The sequence below is a fragment of the Triticum dicoccoides genome, chromosome 4B, assembly GCF_002162155.2.
Source record: "Triticum dicoccoides isolate Atlit2015 ecotype Zavitan chromosome 4B, WEW_v2.0, whole genome shotgun sequence".
Lineage (NCBI taxonomy): Eukaryota > Viridiplantae > Streptophyta > Magnoliopsida > Poales > Poaceae > Triticum > Triticum dicoccoides.
In genome coordinates this window covers 648,377,991-648,398,516 of record NC_041387.1, presented here as the reverse complement: position 1 = coordinate 648,398,516, position 20,526 = coordinate 648,377,991, and the positions used below count along the sequence as shown (strand labels likewise).

The 20,526-nt window shown below is 50.8% G+C and overlaps 2 protein-coding genes across 2 annotated transcripts; both read left to right on the top strand.

The window, feature by feature from the left end:
* Positions 1 to 7,803: 7,803 nt before the first annotated feature.
* LOC119292964 (probable E3 ubiquitin-protein ligase EDA40) lies at positions 7,804 to 10,416 on the top strand. Its single transcript, XM_037571596.1, has 3 exons — positions 7,804 to 7,821; positions 7,936 to 8,321; positions 8,487 to 10,416. The coding sequence occupies exons 1-3, from the start codon at positions 7,804 to 7,806 to the stop codon at positions 10,414 to 10,416; spliced, it is 2,334 nt and encodes a 777-aa protein (XP_037427493.1).
* A 3,913-nt stretch (positions 10,417 to 14,329) lies between these two features.
* Positions 14,330 to 16,960, top strand: LOC119292020 (E3 ubiquitin-protein ligase WAV3-like). The gene is made up of 2 exons (XM_037570846.1): positions 14,330 to 14,459; positions 14,649 to 16,960. The coding sequence occupies exons 1-2, from the start codon at positions 14,442 to 14,444 to the stop codon at positions 16,794 to 16,796; spliced, it is 2,166 nt and encodes a 721-aa protein (XP_037426743.1). The 5' UTR covers positions 14,330 to 14,441; the 3' UTR covers positions 16,797 to 16,960.
* Positions 16,961 to 20,526: the final 3,566 nt, after the last annotated feature.

Here is a 20,526-nt window from a genome sequence, read left to right as displayed (position 1 = left end):
TTTTCTTAATAAAATACAACACTATTTCTCAGTCGAAAGACAACAGAAACACACACCATCATCAAATGTTCCTCCGCTTTCTTAAATCTAGGAAACCAATATGAAACATGTCATGCGAAGATTAAAAGCACACTTTAAGTTATTCCACACCACTCTAGCTAATGAGCACTGAAGGAAAAATTGATCAGAAAATTCATCACACCCACTAAAAGGACATGCTTTGCTACCTTGCCATCCTTTTTAAACTCAATACAGTATTTTTCACAAATAATCACACTAAGACTTTTATCTTTAAATGAATTTTGGTATTCCACAATAATCTATGTGGGGAGTTTATTCACATTAACTGCTAGTTGTCTATATAGCGACTTGACTGAGAGCATCTTATTCTTTGACAAGGACCATGTGACTGAATCATCCTGTCCAACCAGGATAATTTTAGCACAATCATCTTAAACACTCCCCACATATCTAGGGTACCGCAACAAGGTACAATGAAATTGTATTCTCCCACCCTTTTTTGATGAAACATTAGCAATTGATATTTATTTCATTCGAAAATGTGGACCATATAGTCTATACATACATACATACGTACTATGATTTGTTGTGATCCGCGTACGTCGTGGTGTGTACCGAACGAAGGTGGGAAGGAAACACACGGGGATCGATCGATCGATCGGGTGACTTGGGAGTAGTTGCCGCGTCTGAAGCTTCCATGGCATGGCGATGCCGGTCTCGGCGTCGCTACCTCGAAAGCTTGCAGGGGACTGATGTACTACTACGTACTAAGCTACCGCAGTAGCAGTGTTGCACTGTAAGATCGATACTTGAAAATGTTGTAACGCCTTGATGTATCTGTTCCACTAAAGTGAAATCAAGAACAGAGCTTGGCGACCATTAATTTGTTGCTATCTTTTACTCTCTTCGTTCTATCTTCTACTCTTTGTCCGTCCCATAACTCTCTTACTTTTCTGTCCCATAATATAAAATATTTTTTGACGTGTCCCATAATATAAAATATTTTTTGACATTAGTGCAGTGTCAATAAACGTCTTATATTATGGGACGGAGGAAGTAATTTTTTTTACAAGATGGGTCTGTCTAGGACACATCTAGATGTGACATAACTATGTCACGTCTAAGCTGATGTACACTCTGGGTGTGGTCTATTTTTTTGTTTTAGTTTTTTTTATTTCTTGTTGCTGCATTATATATTTGTGGGCGTTTGGATGTGACATCTTTAAAAAACATTAGATGTGAATTAGACAAACTTATATAAGATCGAGCTGTTTGGGACTATATTTACGAGATGGGATGAAGGGAGTGCCGCTTTGGAGCGGATTGTACGTTGAGTTGGCACGTCATCGCCGGGCTGACTTAGCCTCTCATCAACCATACAATCTTCATCCAATGGCCTGCTACCCCTCACTTCCCAACCTAAGAACTAAATATTTATGAAATGAAAGAAAAAGTGTTTTCTTGAAATACTCCCTCTCACACACACATACACACATAATGTACTGTGTTTAGATTTTTTTCTAAAAATCTAACTTTACAAACTTTAACTAAAGTTACAAAGAAAACTATTTATATCTGTAGCAGTGGCGGAGCTTGAAAAGAAAATTTGGGCAGGCCAGAGAGCACAATAGATTTCAAATTCTAAAGCATATATACTATTTCAATATATGTCAGTACACCTTCTGTTCACATTGAATACAAGATGAGCAGTTACGTATATACTAGCCAGACCAAAATAAGTCATAACATTTGACCATATTACTACTCAAAACCAAAATAAGCCATACCATTTGACCATCAGGCAAGGTTGTGTGCAGGTACATACTACAAATCAGCATTCCTTTCCTTCAGGGCATGTACAATGGTGGCATATGGATACATATGCCCCATGACAAAAAATAATTTGAAGCACCTACATTAATTTTTCCTCTCCAATGCAAGCTATCACTAGTGGGCCTCATTAAGAAATAAAAAATAAAGACTCTAGTACACATGCATCTCTACTTTTCACTCCAACCTTTTCAACTTTTGTCATCGGATCACTTTTTTTTCTTGAAGCACCCGCCTCCTGGAGAGGATCCTGCTTCCCTATCCGAACCTACTTTACGTCATATCCGATCCTACATGGCATGCGAGGCATCACCTTGAGGCTATGCATTGTACATGCCCTCACGCATTCCATGGCTGCCTACACCTCAACTTGTAACCTGTAAACATAATGGAGTGAATTATTTATGCTACAGCAAGGCCAATTGTGTAAACAAAACTTGCCTACTAAATTAGAAACCATCTACTGTAGTATGTGGTCTTGGACACTAGACAGTAAACTACAATGATCTTCAGTGAGATATTCAGCCAATTGGGGATTTTGAGGATGACTCAATATAAATGAACAATGACCTAGGTTCAACTCAGGGGAATAAAATTAGGAACTATTTGAATCGATTTACCTGCTCAACTTGTAACGATTCAGAGAAGGATTTGCCTAGTTGGCAATTCATAGCCTCGCGCCATCGCCGGCTTGACGGCTCGCCGCTTGAGTCTGCATGTGCGCGTCCGCGCGTGGGTCGGCTAAGCAGTGGTTGTGGCTGGTGGGGTGTCTGAATGTTGGATGAAGGGAGGGACTGATGTGCGCCTCGCCTGTGGGCGGCGGCCGGCAGCGGCGGGCGCCACGACAACCGGCGGCTGCGCTATGAGACCGCGGTGAGCGGCAGCTTCGTTGTGTGCTTTTTTTGGAGGAACGAATGTGGTTGTGCGAGGCAGAGGCTGACCGTTGACGATGTGTCATGTGTGTGTTGTATCGATTGTGGGCTGCACCTGCGTACTGTCATGGGCTGGGCTGGCCGGCTGGGTATGAAGCATACATATACACAAAAATTTAGCTCCAGACCTGGGCGGGCCATGGCCCGCTCGGCCTTGCAGAAGCTCTGCCAGTGATCTGTAGTACGTACTAAATATATGAAATGTGAAACTACTTATAATGAATCTAATGATATATGCTTATCATTCTAAATGTAAATGCTTTTGTCCAAAGATTTGAAAAGTATGTGAGGTTCGACCTACTATATGCACTATAGTACGGAACGGAAGGAGTATGAAAGATGGAAAGTGAACACACAAATTTTATTTTTTATTTCTCATATTTCACATATGTACGTGCATACATACATACGTACTATGATTTGTTGTAATCCGCGTATGTCGTGGTGTGTACCAAACAAAAGGTGGGAAGGAAACATAGAGGGATCAATCGATCGATCGGGTGACTTGGGAGTAGTTGTCGCGCCTGAAGCTTCGATGGCATGGTGATGCCGGTTTCAGCGTTGCTACCTCGAAAGCTTGCAGGGGACTGATGTACTACGTACTAAGCTGCCACAGTAGCAGGTGCTGCACTGTAAGATCGATACTCAAGAATGTTGTAACGCTTTGCTGTATCTGTTCCGCTAAAGTGAAATCAAGAACAGAGCTTGGCGAGAACTAATTTGTTGCTATCTTCTACTCTCTTCGTCTCATAATATAATGTCAAAATAAAATTATTTTGCAGGCTGTTTTAGCTTGCAAAATGATCTTATATTATGGGATGGAGGGAGCACCGCTTTGGAGCGGATTGTCTGACTTTGAGTTGCCACATCACTGACTGAGTGACTTAGCCTCTCATCAACCATACAATCTTCACCAATGGCCTGCTTTACCTCTCACTTCCCACTCCAAGAACTGAAAATTTATGGAATGAAAAAAAAAGTGTTTTTTGCGAAATACTCTCTCTCTCTCTCTCTCTCTCTCTCTCTCTCTCTCAAACACACACACGCACACACACAATGCAGTGCGTATAGATTTTTCCAAAATCTAACTTTACAAATTTTAACGGAAGTTACAAAGAAAACTATTTATATCTATAGTACAGTGCGCACTAAATATATAAAATGTGAAACTACTTCTTATAACGAATCTAATAATATATGCTTATCATTCTAAATGTAAATGTTTTCTCCAAAGATTTGAAAAGTTTGTGAGGTTTGACTTACTATATGCACTACGGTATGGAACGGAGAGAGTATGAAAAATGAAAAGTGAAAACACAAATTTCATTTTTTTTACTTCTCTTATTTCACAAAACCCACTTCTATTTCGTAAATGCCACTTTGCATCACACGTAAATTTCACTTTTTTCACAAAACCATTTCTATTATGCAAATTTCACTCCTTGATGTAAGCTGTTGGACAGAGATTGCATGATGGAAGAGAGGGCTAAGTGTCAGCCAATCCATGCTAAAATTAAGGGATACTTTGTGTCATCGGACCACAAGATGGCAACATTTGGTTTGCTGATTCTTTTCTTTTGATAGTAGACAGGAACACTCTTGTGGGTCTGTGGATGGATGATGATACCACGGAGCAATATTTGATGGCAATACTCTACCGTTTTATCATCTCATGTAAAACTTAGTAAGGATAACAAATTATTCCATTCCATGATTTTGGTAATACGTTTTTCAGAAAAAGAAAGTTCCTTCTCAGATTTCATTTAACTGAAAACAAGTGATTTTTTGCTTACATAAATACAACAAAGCAATATTAAAATATGGTCTTAGCTCAACTATAGAAAAGATAGACATGGCAAACGCATGAAGACCAGCAACAAGACCCTTTCGTGGCTAGAAAGGGCAATATAAACATCAACAGGCTAGAGAGCTCTGGTATTAAAGCTACAACAACCAATAGGCTAGAGAGCTTCGACATTAAAGCTATAGTTAATCAACAACATCATCTGGGTTTGGAGCATCAACAACTTTTCTTCAAACATATTTGATTCTCCTAGTATCAACATGCCATCTATGTACAATGCCAAACACTTCATTTGTTATTAGCTCAAACATTTTTGTTCCCTCTTCTCAATTTTGTCTCCACTTTAGAGCATTTTGGTTTTCTCCATTTTCTGCAATATAAACCAACGTGTCAGCCAATAGGTGTTTACAACCACCGCAGGATCAATTCAATCTGTTATAATCAAATATACCGTCATTTCTCAGTGTCTAGATAGTCCAAAAGACAACAGAAATACCCATCGTCATTAAATGTTTATGTGCCTTTTTACATGCCATCCATGTACCTTGCGAAAAATAATTAATTTGCTATTAGCTCGAACATTTTTGCTCCCTCTTCTCAATTTTGTCTCCACTAGAGCATTTTGGTTTTCTCCATTTTCTGCAATATAAACCAACGCGTCAGCCAATAGGTGTTTACAACCACCGCAGAATCAATTCAATCTATTTTAATCAAATATACCGTCATTTCTCAGTGTCTAGATAGTCTAAAAGACAACAGAAATACCCAACGCCATTAAATGTTTATGTGCCTTTTTACATGCCATCCATGTACCTTGCGAAAATACTTAATTTTCTATTAGCTCGAACATTTTTGCTCCCTTTTCTCATGTTGTTTCCACTTCAAAGCATTTTAGTTTACTTGTTTTTTCTGAAATATAGACCAAGATGTCAACAAATAGCAAATCGTGTTTACAACCACCCCAGAATTATTCACTTTTCTTAATAAAATACAACACTATTTCTCAGTCGAAAGACAACAAAAACACACACCATCATCAAATGTTCCTCCGCTTTCTTAAATCTAGGAAACCAATATGAAACATGTCATGCGAAGATTAAAAGCACACTTTAAGTTATTCCACACCACTCTAGCTAATGAGCATTGAAGGAAAAATTGATCAGAAAATTCATCACACCCACTAAAAGGACATGCTTTGCTACCTTGCCATCCTTTTTAAACTCAATACAGTAATTTTCACAAATAATCACACTAAGACTTTTATCTTTAAATGAATTTTGGTATTCCACAATAACCTATGTGGGGAATTTATTCACGTTAACTGCTAGTTGTCTATATAGCGACTTGACTGAGAGCATCTTATTCTTTGACAAGGACCATGTGACTGAATCATCCTGTCCAACCAGGATAATTTTAGCACAATCATCTTAAACACTCCCACATATCTAGGGTACCGCAACAAGGTACAATGAAATTGTATTCTCCCACCCTTTTTTGATGAAACATCAGCAATTGATATTTATTTCATTCGAAAATGTGGACCATATAGTCTACAATGAATGAGACATTAGAGAGGTTTATCCCCCATCCGCCAGGCTTCTCAAAACTGGGTGTTTCTTCCACTACCAACCTTAAACTTGTAGAAACTGGAAAACCTATTTTTTTTTGTTTAAGCATCCAAACGAGAAGTAAGATTCTCCTGGTTTTCCTTTTACGGAAATAATAGAAACATCTTTATCGTTCATGTATTTCTCCGAATGAAAACCCATCTGATGTGGATAATTTCGCCATGATTGACATATAAGATACCGATTCAGCAAAACAAACTAGCATGACTGAAGAGGAAAATCTCTCTCTCTTTTTTGAAAATTAAATTTTTAACTAGAGATTTTTTTCAAATAGACAATATATAAGGTTTAGGTTTTTGGCACTTACATAATCATGTAGCAACAAATATTGGTGTCATGTGAATATTCAGAATGCATGGGCTTGCCATGTGCTGCCATCGCCCATTACCATTAGTTTATAACCGTGTGAGGTGTCATGGGACTATCAATATCCCCAAGTACCCAATGCACCCCCCTGATGTCGAGAACCCCTTGGTTCTCAAACCCAAAAGCGTTGCACCACTGCTAAAGCGTCATGATATGCTGAACTCCCCCGAGTGTGAAGGAGCAGCTCGCCGGCACCCTCGAATCCTTGAGAGTGTGCTCGAAGGTAGAGAGGAACTCCACGGTGATGCTGCGGTATGTCGGGTAATGAAAGTCACTGAAAACTCACATCACGACATTGTTCGCAAGCCATGTGAAGTCACCGTGGAGCCCTTGGGACTCCAAGAACGCGTCACACTTTCACTTCGTGGGCGTCCCTCGGCTGTTCACTCGTTGAAAGTCCTTGTTGACAGCAGCCCGGAGGTTGTCCCCCTCGTTCCGGGCACGCTTGGAGCGCGAGCCCGTGGCCTTCTTCCCCGCGGCAATCACCGATGCCATCATTTTCTACACAAAACAAGAATAACAACATATGGGTATAGCAGCCGTTGGAGGGAGAGTGTATGGTGGATGAGAGGAATAGCCAGCCAACAACTTAGAGCATGTCTTAACCGATCTCTTACAATTTAGAGGAGCAAACGACCTCTCATCTTTTAACTCCTTAAAGTTTTACTCCTCTAATGGTGGCCGGACCTAACCTATCCCTCAGGTTCTATTTTTCCGGTCACCAGGGCGGCGGCCGGCCGGCGGTGTGCTTCGCACAAGGCAGATGAGTTTTACTCGGGACTTGCCACCGATCCTTATGAATAAGAGAGTTGGGGTGGCTCTCATGACTTATGAACATTTTCTCCTCTGTAAAGGCTTTATGGATCGTGCAGCGAACTCCCAAAAAAGAGGAGTTCGATTTTTAAAGGATTGGTTAGAGATGCACTTGCACGATGGATGCCGGATTCACCTGATATGACGCCCTCAAAATCAGTAAATCCGCTCCGCCTAATTTTATTGATCATCCTTGCTGTTGTGCATCCCTTAACGCGTACGTACAGACTACAGAGGGAGCATTGATTATTCTCTTGATTGATTATTTCATGAAGTCGGGGTCGACAAGGAAGGCGCGCGCGTGGCCTGCACGATGATACAGTGATACGTGTCCACGTCGCCTCGTTTTATATATATACACACGAAATTCAGCTCCCATTTCATTTCGTAGCAGCTTCAACTTCAAGAGATGGAGATCCCTGACCAGGTCCGTACGTGCCAACCCTTTCTCTTTCTTTCAGCTCAAAGAATTCTTCTCCGGATCAAGTTTCTCGATGCAAATTTTGTCTGCTGATGAAATTGCTCGTTTGTTCGTGTGTAGACCAATCCCTGCGCGATCTGTCTCGCTGGCATGGACGCCGGCGGTGGTCACGCCATCTTCACGACGGAGTGCTCCCACACGTTCCACTTCAGCTGCATCTCCGCCAGCGTCTGCCCGCTCTGCAATGCGCCGCGGCGCGGCCTACCGTTCATACGACCCACACCACCTCCACCTCCGCCGCCTCCGCCGGTGCGGCCGCAGCCAGAGACTCATCCCGTTCCCTTCCGCCCGTGCATCATCCCTCTGCGGCAGTCACCTCCCGTGCATTTCATGCACGGTCGGCCACCGCCGCCGGCACCGCGACCGACATACTCGTGGCCACGCATTCCCACGCAGCAGCGACAGCCGCCGCCACGGCCCGTGCATTTCGTGCACGGTCAGCCACCGCCGCCGCCACCACCGCCACCGCCCATGCGTTCCGTGCCACCACCGCCACCGCCACCACCGCCCCCGCGTTTCGTGCCACCTCCACCACCGAGGTCGTTGTGGCCGCGCTTGCCCACACAACTACCTCCGCCACCTCCACCGCTGCCACCACCCGTGCGTATCAGGAAGGCTCAGCCACAATGCAGCTTCGACGACGACGAGCAGGTTGGTCCCGCCTCTGGGCCGCCAGCTGGCAACCGGTCACCAGCCGCTGCATCAAACGAAGCAGTTGTCGTCAAGACGCGCAGCGAGTACCCGGCCATCGCCAGGGATTTGTCCAGCGACAACTTCGCCGTGCTCATCCACGTCCATGCTCCTGGGATGACCGACATCACGGCAGCCGGTGGCGACGCGCCGCGCGCTCCGGTGGACCTTGTGACGGTTCTCGATGTCAGTCACAGTATGAGCGGGCAAAAGTTGACGCTGTTGAAGCAGGCCATGCGGTTCGTCATCGCCAATCTCGGCGCCGACGACCGCCTCTCCGTCGTGTCCTTCAACACGAAGGCGCGCCGGGTGACCAGGCTCATGCGCATGTCAGAGGTCGGGAAGGCCCTGTCCGTGAGCGCTGTGGAGTCCCTCACGGCGGGGGGCTGCACCGACATCGCCGAGGGGCTCCGCATGGCGGCCATGGTACTTGACCAGCGCCGGCACAGGAACGCCGTCTCGAGCGTCATGCTCCTCTCTGATGGCCAGGACAACTACATCATGATGAGGCACCAGGAGCCGTCCGGCGTCCAGGCCAACGACTACGAGGACCTCGTCCCGCCCACCTTCGCGCACACGGGCGCTGACGGCGAATGGTCAGCACCGATCCACACCTTCGGCTTCGGCAATGACCATGACGCGACCGCGATGCACGTCATCGCCGAGGCTACAGGCGGCACATTCTCTTTCGTCGAGAACGAGGCGGTGATCCAGGACGCGTTTGCACAATGCATTGGCGGGCTGCTCTCCGTCGTGGTCCAGGAGGCTCACATCGCCGTCGCGTGCGTGCACCCCAGGGTCCGTGTCATGTCGGTCAAGTCTGGCAGTTACGAGAGCCGCATCGGCGAGGACGGCCGCGCCGCCACGGTCTGGGTCGGGGAACTATACGCTGATGAGGAGAGGCGTTTCTTGCTGATCCTGACCGTGCCAAGAGCCGAAGCGACAGACGGTGACACCACCGCTCTGTTGAATGTGTCATTCAGCTGCAGGGACGCGGCGACCGGCATGGACGTGAACGTGTCGGCCAAGGATACACTGGTGGCGAGGCCGGAGCACGCCGCAGACGCGAAGCGGTCGGTGGAGGTTGAGCGGGAGCGCGTTCGGGTGGATGCGGCGGAGGACATCGCGGCGGCGAGGGCGGCAGCGGAGCGGGGCGAGCACCAGGAGGCGGTGGCGATACTCAAGAACCGGCAGCGTGCAGTGCAGATGTCAAAGGCGGCAAGCGATGGCGACCCCGTGACCATGGCGCTGGAGGCCGAGCTACAGGAGATGCGCGGGCGCGTGTCAAACCGGCAAAGCTACGCGCTGTCTGGTCGGGCGTACATGCTCGCCGGCATCAGCGCGCACCAGCACCAACGCGCTACCTCGAGGCAGATGAATCTGGTGGAGGAGATGCCGGTGGAAGCTATGGCCGCACCGGCGACGGCGCCGCCAGTGAAGTTGGGATCGAACGAGGCGACATTGTCGTACGCGACGCCGGCTATGCGCGCCATGCTGCTGCGCTCGCGTAGGGCACGGGAGGCATCAGCCGAGCAAGGACAGCAACTAGAAGCTGAAGAAGAATACACAGGAAGCTTTGAACACGGTCAGCCAACGCCACAATTGACATCGGCGTGTCCCCGCTTGCCCACGCAGCTACGTCCGCCACCTCCGCCGCCACCGCTGCCACCTGTGCGTATCAGGCATGCTCAGCCGTCTACGATTGTCTTTGACGACGACGAGCATGGTGGTCCGGCCTCTGGGCCGCCAGCTGACAACCGGTCACCAGCCGCCGCGTCGAACGAAGAAGTTGTCATCAAGATGCAGAGCCAAGAGCTGAAGCAACAGACGGCGACACCGCTACTCTGGTGAAAGTGGTGTTCAGCTACAGAAACGCGGCGACCGGCGCGGACGTGAGCGTGATCATGGCGCTGGAGGCCGAGCTGTGGGGGATGTGCGGGCGCGTGGCGAACCGGCAGAGATACACGCGGCCGGGTCATACATGCTTTAGTTAACAACATGTTCGATGCATGCATTCCATTGATCCAAACATCCCAGGCCTCCTCATTCTTTACTCGTCTTCGTCATTGGATGCCATCAAGTATTCTGGCCCAGATATCTCGATCATGACTTTTGTCTATGTTTTTTCAGGAAAAAAAAGCAGGGCTTTGTTGCGTATTTGTATTGATTTTCAAATAACAAATACAAAGTCAAGTGTTCAAAAGGAAAAAAAGAAACTATACAGACATGTGAATAAATAATATAGCTAGAGGAAAGAAGAGAAAAAAAATACAAACAACAACAAAAGGGGGATACAAAATCCCTACTAAACAAGAGCATCAACCCAGGCTTCAAGGTTGGAAATTGTTTTTCTCGTCGCCCGGTGGACTAGCCACTCAAGCTGATTCTTGAATTTTCTTGTGCAAGTGTATAGGCTTGGAGGGATCCCTCTGAAAATCCAACCATTTCAGGTAGTTCAGATGGCCCAGGAAGCAAGGATGATGACCTCCAAAGAAAAAGGCAAGCCAATCTGAGTTTTCATATCATTGATATCCATTTGTATGGCGTGATATAGGGGCGCCCAGTTGGGACAAAGGTAGGACCAGCAAACCCTAGCGAAGGGCCAGCGAAAAAAGAGGTGATCTCTTGTTTCTTTCTTTTTTCGAAACGGAGGCAAAAGCTTTGCCTCATCTCATTAATAAAGAAGAAAAGAGTTGCCCGGTTAATATACGAAAAACCGGGCGAAAACCGTCACAAACCGTTGAGCGGCACACTCATAATCACACACCCACCTCACATAGAGTCTCGTCAACATCACACACCGGTGTCATCGTCATCACTTCTCCCCAACAGGCGTCATCACCCTCCCTAATCTCCGAGCAAGCGACTCCAACTTCTCCGAAGACAAATGTAGACCCAACCTATGAGGCTATGTGAAACACAAGAAGCCCCGCGCCAAACTCAGCCACCCGCGCTAAGGACAACACAACTCCGACTCTGAAAGATAGCTCCGAAGGAGAACTAGGCAAGGTTGGCGCCGCGGAAGACCACCAAACAGACCACCTATTGCCTGTCATCGTCGCCACAGGGGCCCTGCCGCCACAGCTCCGACTTCACCGCAACAAAACAACCCGAGGTAATCTGCCCACGAACACGCCGAAGAAGAGCCGACTATCACAACCATTGTCGCGTCTCCGACATCGCACACACCCATCATCATTGCCACGGGCCACCAACTTCCATCGGTCCCGCTTGATGATGCCTAGCTCCAAAGACGAAGCCCTCGAGAGGGGATACGATGCTAGAGCACCGTCATCGTCCGATCCCATGGATCTAAGGTTTCCCCCGAAGCTGCGAAGATTGGAGCTGAGAGTACCTCGACGATGCCAACAAGAAGGAAACGACTCCTGAACGCGTCGCCATCGCCGGTTCCGGACACGCCGGAGACAAGCTTTCGCCTGGGTCAACCTCTCGAGCTCCGCACGTCATGCATCAGCAAGCCCTCCATCGAGCCACCGATGTCAAATCCGGCCGGATCTGACCACCCTCACCCTTCGCGACCTCCGAGCAGCAAATCCGCGCCGCCCCGCGCGCCCAGCACATCAACACTGCGTTGCCTCCACCCGGGCTGCCGCACTGCCCGAGCAGCAGCCGCCGACCACACCGCTGCACATCCTCACGATGACAGAACCAAGCCGTCGGGCACCTCGTGCCGCACCTCCCCGCACGGACGCACCGCGACCCGGCCGCACCCGCACCTCAAGCTTCATCTCCCGTCTGACCGCACCTTCCCAGCCAGAGCACCACCAGGCCAGGCCCGCGCCGGACCAGATCGGCCGCAACACGGGCGCCATCCCACGGTGCCAGGGCCGCCGCTGCAGGCCGGCCCCGCCCACACACCATCAGATCCGGGCGCGAGGGCCCCGGATCCGCCGCCCCCGCCGGAGGAGAGGGGCTTCAGCCCGCCGACGCCGAGCTCGCGACGACCATGCGCCGGCGCCGCACGAGCCAGCCACAAGGCGCCCGCCCCGTGAAGAAGAAGCCCCGCCGCCGCCGCTGTCGCACGGGCTTTGCCCGGCGGCGCATCCGGGCGGCGGCGAGGGAGGTAGACGACGGAGAAAGGGCTGTCGGCGGTGGCTTGGGTCGCCGCCCGTGTCGCTCGTGCGGAGCGACGCGGGGGCCTGTCGCTTTATATTCTTATACTTGTTCACATGTTGTGATCTCTTATTTCAAGCTCACGCAGATGACATAACACACAAGAGTATTCCTCCAGGAAGAAATTCTTGCGTTGTAACATGGCCCTGGTGCTTAGTCTGTTGTTAATGAGCACCCAGAATAAATATCTTATGCTTTAGTTCACATCATGTGTGCCAAACCTGTTTAGTAACTGGTAGCACATCATGCTCACACATGAGAATCTTGTATATGTTGTTGACTTTGTAAGTGTTGCACCTGCTGGACATTGCGACAAATCATGATCTGTGTGAAGGTCAATCTCCGCGACAATTTGGAGAAGATCATTAAAAATTGTGCGAATGCCACTTTTAGAGAGAGGTAGATGGAAAAGATCTTATAAATCATCCTGGCTCCATTACTGGCTAATAGAAATTTGATCAGTCTTGGCAAAGGAGTGCAGATGAGGCCAAATTTGATTATAAGGCTGACCATTCCAAGTATCAGTCCAGAATTGGGGGACGTACCATTGAGTACAGTGCAGTTGGCCATGTTTTTGTAGAACTTATGGAGCATCTTCATCAGCAGACTATTGTTCTGTAACTGCAAATTGAGGATCCGTAATCCACCCTGCTCTTTAGGTTTGCATACCAGCTCCCATGCCGCGGCCAAGGGAGGATTCTTTATTTCCAAATCTTTCCCTCTTCAAAACAAATGTGTCCTATATTTGTCAACTTAAGTAATAATGCCTTTGTAAAAAGAAGAAAACTCATAAGGAAGGTGGGTAATGAAGATAGGACATCATTGACCATCAGCAGCCTCCATCATAACAAAGGTAGTCAGAGCACGCACTGAGTCTGTTTTGAATTCTCTCAATGATATACATGAAGTGTCCCATTCTGGGCTTTGTTACGCTGAGAGGAGCTCCCAGGTAGGTGAAGTGGGATTGAGCTATAGAGCACTCCAGAATGCCAGTCCGAGCATGAACCTCCTCTTCTGATACTCCCTCCGTTTTTTTTAGTTTGCATACAAAGTCAAACTTTGTAAAATTTGACTAACTTTATAGAAAAAAATACCAACATCTACAATACAAAAGTTATATGTTATGAAAATTAATTCCATAATGCATCTAATAACTTTGATTTCATAGTGTGAATGTTGATATCTTTTCTTATAATGCTAGTCAAATTTTACAAAGTTTGACTTTTGTGTAGACTAAAAAAACGGAGGGAGTACATGTATAGGAATCAGGTTTGATTTGTCATAATTTGCTTTTGAGCCCAGGAGCTCTAGAGAAGGAATCAATTAGGAGATTAAGCTGGGAATTTACATTTCGTTTGCTCGTTGTGTGTTAGCACAAAGTCATTTCCGCGAACATGTCGTGTAAATTCCAGTTCCGGATAATGCCTTCACCAAAAACAATGGGAATGATAACCTCAGTTTCATCGACCGTCCCTGTCGTTCTCCACTTTGTCTAACGCGGTGAGGTCGTCAATGGCTTACAGCCAAAGGAGACGACGTACTGAATGACCATATTTCTTCCGCGAAGTTCACATTATTTAGGCGTTTGGGTCGGGGTCAAGCACCACGAACGTGACCTCCACGCCGGAAATTAACAGTGTTAGTCCTTCCCGACGAAGCATCTGCCTCGTTTTATGTCGCCGCTGCCCTGCTAACTTGTTCGTACCAATTTTTCTCAGCAGCCTGCGGTTGCAGTTGCAGAGATGGAAGGCACTGACCAGGTAATCAAATGAATCGTTTCTCCGTTTAATTTTGCTACGGATAGCCAATTGATATGTGTAAATAAACTCGGTTCGTCGTTTAGATTTTAATCTAGATACAGATGGCAAAATTATGAAGATTGCAACTTTTTGTGTTCATCGGTTCATCTCAATCAGCGGCTGATGATGTTTCCATTTGTTTGTGCGTAGGAGAATCCTTGCGCCATCTGCCTCGGCGGCATGGCCGCCGGCGGCGGGCAGGCCACCTTCACGGCGGAGTGCTCCCACACCTTCCACTTCAACTGCATCTCCGCCAGCGTCGCGCACGGCCACCGCGTCTGCCCGCTCTGCAACGCGCGCTGGCGAGAGCTGCCGTTACTGCGACCCACCGCGCCGGTGCCGCAGCCGCCTACGCTGCCTAGGCTGGGTCGTCCCGTTCCCATGCACGCCGTGCAGCCTCCGAACGAGCCGATATCATCGCCTCCTCTCATGCACGGCGGGATGCCTCCGTTCCCCGCGCAGGCGCCGCCGCCGCCGCGCGGGCATATCATGCAGCATCACCAGCCGCCGCCGAACGTGCATGTCGTGCAGCAGCAGCAGCCACCGCCCGAGCCTACGGTCGTCTTCGACGACGACGAGCAGGTGGAGCCGGCCTCCAGGCCGCCAGCTGACGATACACCGCCAGCTACATCGAACGGGGCAGTGGTCGTCAACACGCACGCCGAGTACGCGGTCGTCGCCCGGGACTCGTCCAGCGACAACTTCGCCGTGCTCGTGCACGTCAAGGCTCCCGGGATGGCCGACGCCGTGGCGGCCGGCAGCGACAAGCCGCCCCCGCGCGCGCCGCTGGACCTCGTGACCGTGCTCGACGTCAGCGGCAGCATGAGCGGCCACAAGCTGGCGCTGCTGAAGCAGGCCATGCGGTTCGTCATCGACAACCTCGGCCCCGACGACCGCCTCTCCGTCGTGTCCTTCTCCTCCGAGGCGCGCCGGCTGACCAGGCTCACGCGCATGTCGGACGCCGGGAAGGCCCTGGCCGTGAGCGCCGTGGAGTCCCTTGCGGCGCGCGGCGGCACCAACATCGCCGAGGGGCTCCGCACGGCCGCCAAGGTGCTCGACGAGCGCCGGCACAGGAACGCCGTCTCCAGCGTCGTGCTCCTCTCCGACGGACAGGACACCTACACCATGATGAGGCGCCGAGGGCCGTCCGGCGTCCAGGCCAGTAACTACGAGGAGCTCGTCCCGCCCTCCTTCGCGCGCACGGGCGCCGACGGCGACTGGTCAGCGCCGATCCACACTTTCGGCTTCGGCAACGACCACGACGCCGCCGCGATGCACGTCATCGCCGAGGCGACAGGCGGCACGTTCTCGTTCATCGAGAACGAGGCGGTGATCCAGGACGCGTTCGCGCAGTGCATCGGCGGGCTGCTCTCCGTCGTGGTCCAGGAGGCGCGCATCGCCGTCTCGTGCGTGCACCGCGGGGTCCGTGTCGTGTCCGTCAAGTCCGGCCGCTACGAGAGCCGCGTCGACGAGGACGGCCGGGCCGCGTCTGTTCGAGTCGGGGAACTCTACGCCGACGAGGAGAGGCGTTTCTTGCTGTTCCTGGCCGTGCCAAGAACCGAGGCGACAGACAGCGACACCACTGCTCTGGTGAAAGTGGCCTTCAGCTACAGAAACGCGGCGACCGGCGCGGAGGTGAGCGTGACGGCCGAGGACACGGTGGTGGCGAGGCCAGAGCACGCGCCGGACACGTCGGAGCGCTCAGTGGAGGTGGAGCGGGAGCGCGTCCGGGTGGAGGCGGCAGAAGACATCGCGGCGGCGAGGGCAGCGGCGGAGCGGGGAGAGCACCAGGAGGCGGTGGAGATCCTCGAGAACCGTCAGCGGGCGCTGGAGCAGTCGGAGGCGGCAGGGGACGGCGACCCCATGATCATGGCGCTGGGGGCCGAGCTGCAGGAGATGCGCGGGCTTGTGTCGAACCGGCAGAGCTACATGAGGTCGGGGCGGGCGTACATGCTGGCCGGCATGAGCGCGCACCAGCAGCAGCGCGCCACCTCCAGGCAGATGCTGGAGCCGGAGGAGCAGCAGACGTTGATGAGGGCGCGGACTGGAGTGAGGAGGATGATCAGAAGAGTGGGGTCGAGCGGCGGGGGATATATGGCGGCGGCGCCAGTGGCCGAGGCGTCGAACGAGGCGACCATGTCGTACGCGACGCCGGCCATGCGCGCCATGCTGCTGCGCTCGCGTGTGGTGCGTGGGGCGTCGACCGAGCAAGGGCAGCAGGAGGAGCCCATGGCCGGAGAAGAAGATGCCGGGAGCTCCGAGCCGAAGATCCAAACTCCGAAGGACGTGAACCAGTAGCCATTATGCGTACGAAATGGAGTACGAGGTGTCATTTACAACGTGTTTGGACAAATTTGGTGATTGTTTCTCTTGTGTAACTAGTTAATCAGTATGACCACTTGTCCATGAATTTGTTTCTGTTCCCAAAAGTGCCACCTGAAAGTTTACCGATCTGTTTTTTTCTTGGGGGGTGGCAAAAACAGATCGTTTTAAATTTTTTGCAAAATCAAATACACATGTGTTGTAGTAATAATGTTTATTCGAAATGCGTCAACACTTTTCAAATTACACGAACATTTCGAAAACTCATGAACACTTTTTAAATTACATGAGCATCTTTCAAAACCCGTGGACACTCCTGTTGAAAAATATGATTTTTTTTAAAGGTCGCACTTAAAAAAACATGATTCTTTCTCTATAAATATGGAACGCCCTTTGTAATTATGTCAACTTTTTTCAGTCAAAATTGCAAACATTTAATTACAGGGTATTTTGACACATATGTAACATTTTCTCAAATTTCGTGAGGGATATTTAAGTATAGAACACTTTTATTTCCGAAAAAGGCTTTCGCCCCGCTTTATATTATAAAGCAACCGCCCAAATCAAGCATCCCACAGGGGTCGACACATGTCCAAACACACACACACGAAGGTCCACAGGCACACAAAAAGTCGCGAGGGTCAGAGCTGAGGGCACAACACAACAAGCTCTGAACACACACAACACGGCGCACAGCGCAAAGCAATCCGACAGCCTAGTCGGGCTCAGACGGAGGGGGCGGAAGTGGGGGAGCCACGCGGAGCGCATCGAGCGAAGATCGGTGAGGAGGTTGGTGATGACGTCCCGGACCTGGGGGCGGCTAAGCGGCCGCCAAAGCTGCAAGTAGCCACACATTTTGAAGATAGCGTCAGTCGCATGTCGAAGAGGGACCTTCTGAATGACAAGCTTGTTGCGAATGTTTCAAAGCGTCCAGGCGAGGATCCCAACGCACAACCATCTAATATGGCGGTAGCGAGGAGGGAAGGCGTTCAGCTCCGCAAGGCGAGGATCCCAACGCACAACCATCTAATATGGCGGTAGCGAGGAGGGAAGGCGTTCAGCTCCGCAAGTAAGTCGGGGAAATTGGTATTGCACCACTGGCCACCGACCATTTCGTGGAAGCAGGCCCACATGAACTGGGCAGTAGAGCACGAGAAGAAGATGTGGTTAGCATCCTCGATCGTGCCATAGATGAGACAAATTCCATCGCCCGGGCCGGTACGCTTGAGGACTTCGACCCCAGAGGGGAGGCGTCCGCGGATCCATTGCCACAGAAAGATCCTGATCTTCAGAGGGAGGCAGATGTCCCAAATTAGGCTAAACGGTTCCGGGCCGTCGAGGGCGCGATGGCCGCATACAAGGACTTCATGGAGAAGCGGCCAGACGGCTCCAGATGCCACGAAATGGCATCCTGGTCCTCCTCAACGTTCATCGGCATAAGGGCCACGTCTTGGAGGAGGGAGTCCCAAGCAGCCACCTCGAGTGGGCCGAAGGGGCGACGGAAAGCGAGACGCCCTAAGTCAATAAGGGTCGTCTCGATAGAGACCCGAGGGTCAGCCGCAATGGCAAATAGTTCTAGGAAACACACAGCCAAGGGGGAGTCCCCAAGCCAGCGGTCGAACCAGAACAGGGTCGAGGCCCTAGATCCAACAGAGATGGACGTGCCGAGGCGGAGGACGGGCAGAAGATGGACCACGGACTGCCAGAACTGGGAGCCACCCGTACACTGGCAAAAGGCTAGAGGTTGGCCCCTCAGGTATTTATTACGGATGATGGTCAGCCAGAGGCCTCCCTTCCCATTGGCGATACGCCACAGCCAGCGGGTCAGGAGAGCAATGTTCGTGCAGCGAGATGACAGGATCCCAAGGCTACCCTGGTCTTTGGGCTTGCAAATGTCGGGCCAGCTCACCATATGATACTTCTGCTTGTCTCCCTCGCCCGCCCAGTAGAACCTTTACTGGTATTTAGCGACCTCCTGATGGAGGGTCTCATGGAGGCTGTAGAAGCTCATGAGGAACCAGAGAAGGCTAGCCAGTGATGAGTTGATGAGAATCACCCTAGCCGCCTTCGACAACCAACGTCCCCGCCAAGGTTCAACCCGGTGCTACATCCGGGTCACCGTCGGGCGGAGGTCAGCAACGGTGAGTCTGAAATAACTAATGGGTATCCCCAGGTCGGTCGTGGGGAAGGAACCCAGGCGGCAGTTCAGCCGATCCGCAATGGACATCGCCTCCTCCGGAGGGTAGCCAAGGACCATCACTTCGCTCTTATCGAAGTTAATGGTAAGTCCCGACATCTGTTGGAAACAAAGGAGGAGGAACTTTAGGTTGGTGATGTCAGACATGGAGCCCTCCACCATAACTATGGTGTCGTCCGCATATTGGAGGAGGGAGACCCTCCCCCCCTACAAGATGGGGGACAACGCCGCGGAGGTGGCCACAGGCTTTGGCCTTATCAAGAATGACCGCAAGGGTATCAACCACCATGTTCAATAAGAATGGGGAAAACGGATCGCCCTGGTGGACCCCACATAAGGTGGGGAAGTAGGGTCCGATCTCACCGTTGATGTTGACCGCAGTCCGACCGCAGAAGACCAATTGCATAACGCGGGTCACCCAACGGTCGTCGAAGCCCTTACGGAGCATGACTTCCCGAAGGAAGGGCCAGTGGACAGTGTCGTAGGCTTTGTGGAAGTCTAGCTTCAGGAAGACCGCACGGTGGTGTTTGGAGCGGACTTCGTGGAGGACCTCGTGAAAGACCAGCACCCCATCCAAAATAAACCGGCCTTGGATGAAGGCGGATTGGTTGGGGTGAGTGACATAGTCCGCAAGAAGGGTCACCCTATTGGCGTACCCTTTAGCCAATATCCTGAAGATCACGTTGATCACCGTGATCGGGCGGAATTGGCGGATGTCGGAGCGCCCGGAACCTTGGGGATGAGGGTAATGATCCCATAGTTTAGTCACTCAAGGTCCATGGTCCCAGTGAAGAATTCGTCGAAGAGGGCCATGACCTCCGGTTTGATAGTTTGCCAGAACGTTTTGAAAAACGAGACCGACAATCCATCCGGGCCCGGAGCCGAGGAGGGGTTCATGCCCTTGATCGCTGCTAGGACCTCATCCTCCGAGGAGGGGGCGACCAAAGCCGTGTTGGCCTCGGCGGAAACTAGCTGGGCAACCGACCACGTGTCGGGAGCCAGCGCAGCCCCACCCCGAGGGGTGGGGGAGAAAAGGGCTTTATAAAAGCCGTCGATGTGCACGTAGATGTCCGAGGGGCGAGTGAGCTGAGTATCGCCGGCCCACAGAGAGTGGATGGAGTTCCGACGATGCCGGCCATTGGCGATCGCCTGGAAATAAGCCGTGTTAGCATCACCACGTAGCACCCACCGTTGGGTGCCGCGTAGCCGCCAGTAAGCCTCTTCGTCAGAGTAGATGACCGAGAGCTGGTCCTCGAGATCATATCTCAGCATCCACTCGTCTGGAGAGATCCCGGACGTGTCAGTGCGAGCGTCCAAGGCCTGGATGGCACCCAGGAGGGCCTTGCGCTCACGCAGATCTCGTCCAAGGTTCGCGCCCCAACCCTTCATAAATTGGCGGGCAAGCTTGGCGCAAAACTGCCAAGAGTTCACGACGGACATGGCACGGTGCGGAGCGTCTCGCGCGGCGATCCACTTGGCCGCAACGGCCTCGCAGAATCCGGTCTGGTT

What these genes read in the sequence shown, in the direction of transcription:
- LOC119292964 (XM_037571596.1), top strand. An exon ending in TTCGTGCACGGTCAGCCACC is followed by an intron (nt 8,322 to 8,486) that starts GCCGCCGCCACC and finishes CGTGCGTATCAG; the next exon opens with GAAGGCTCAGCCACAATGCA.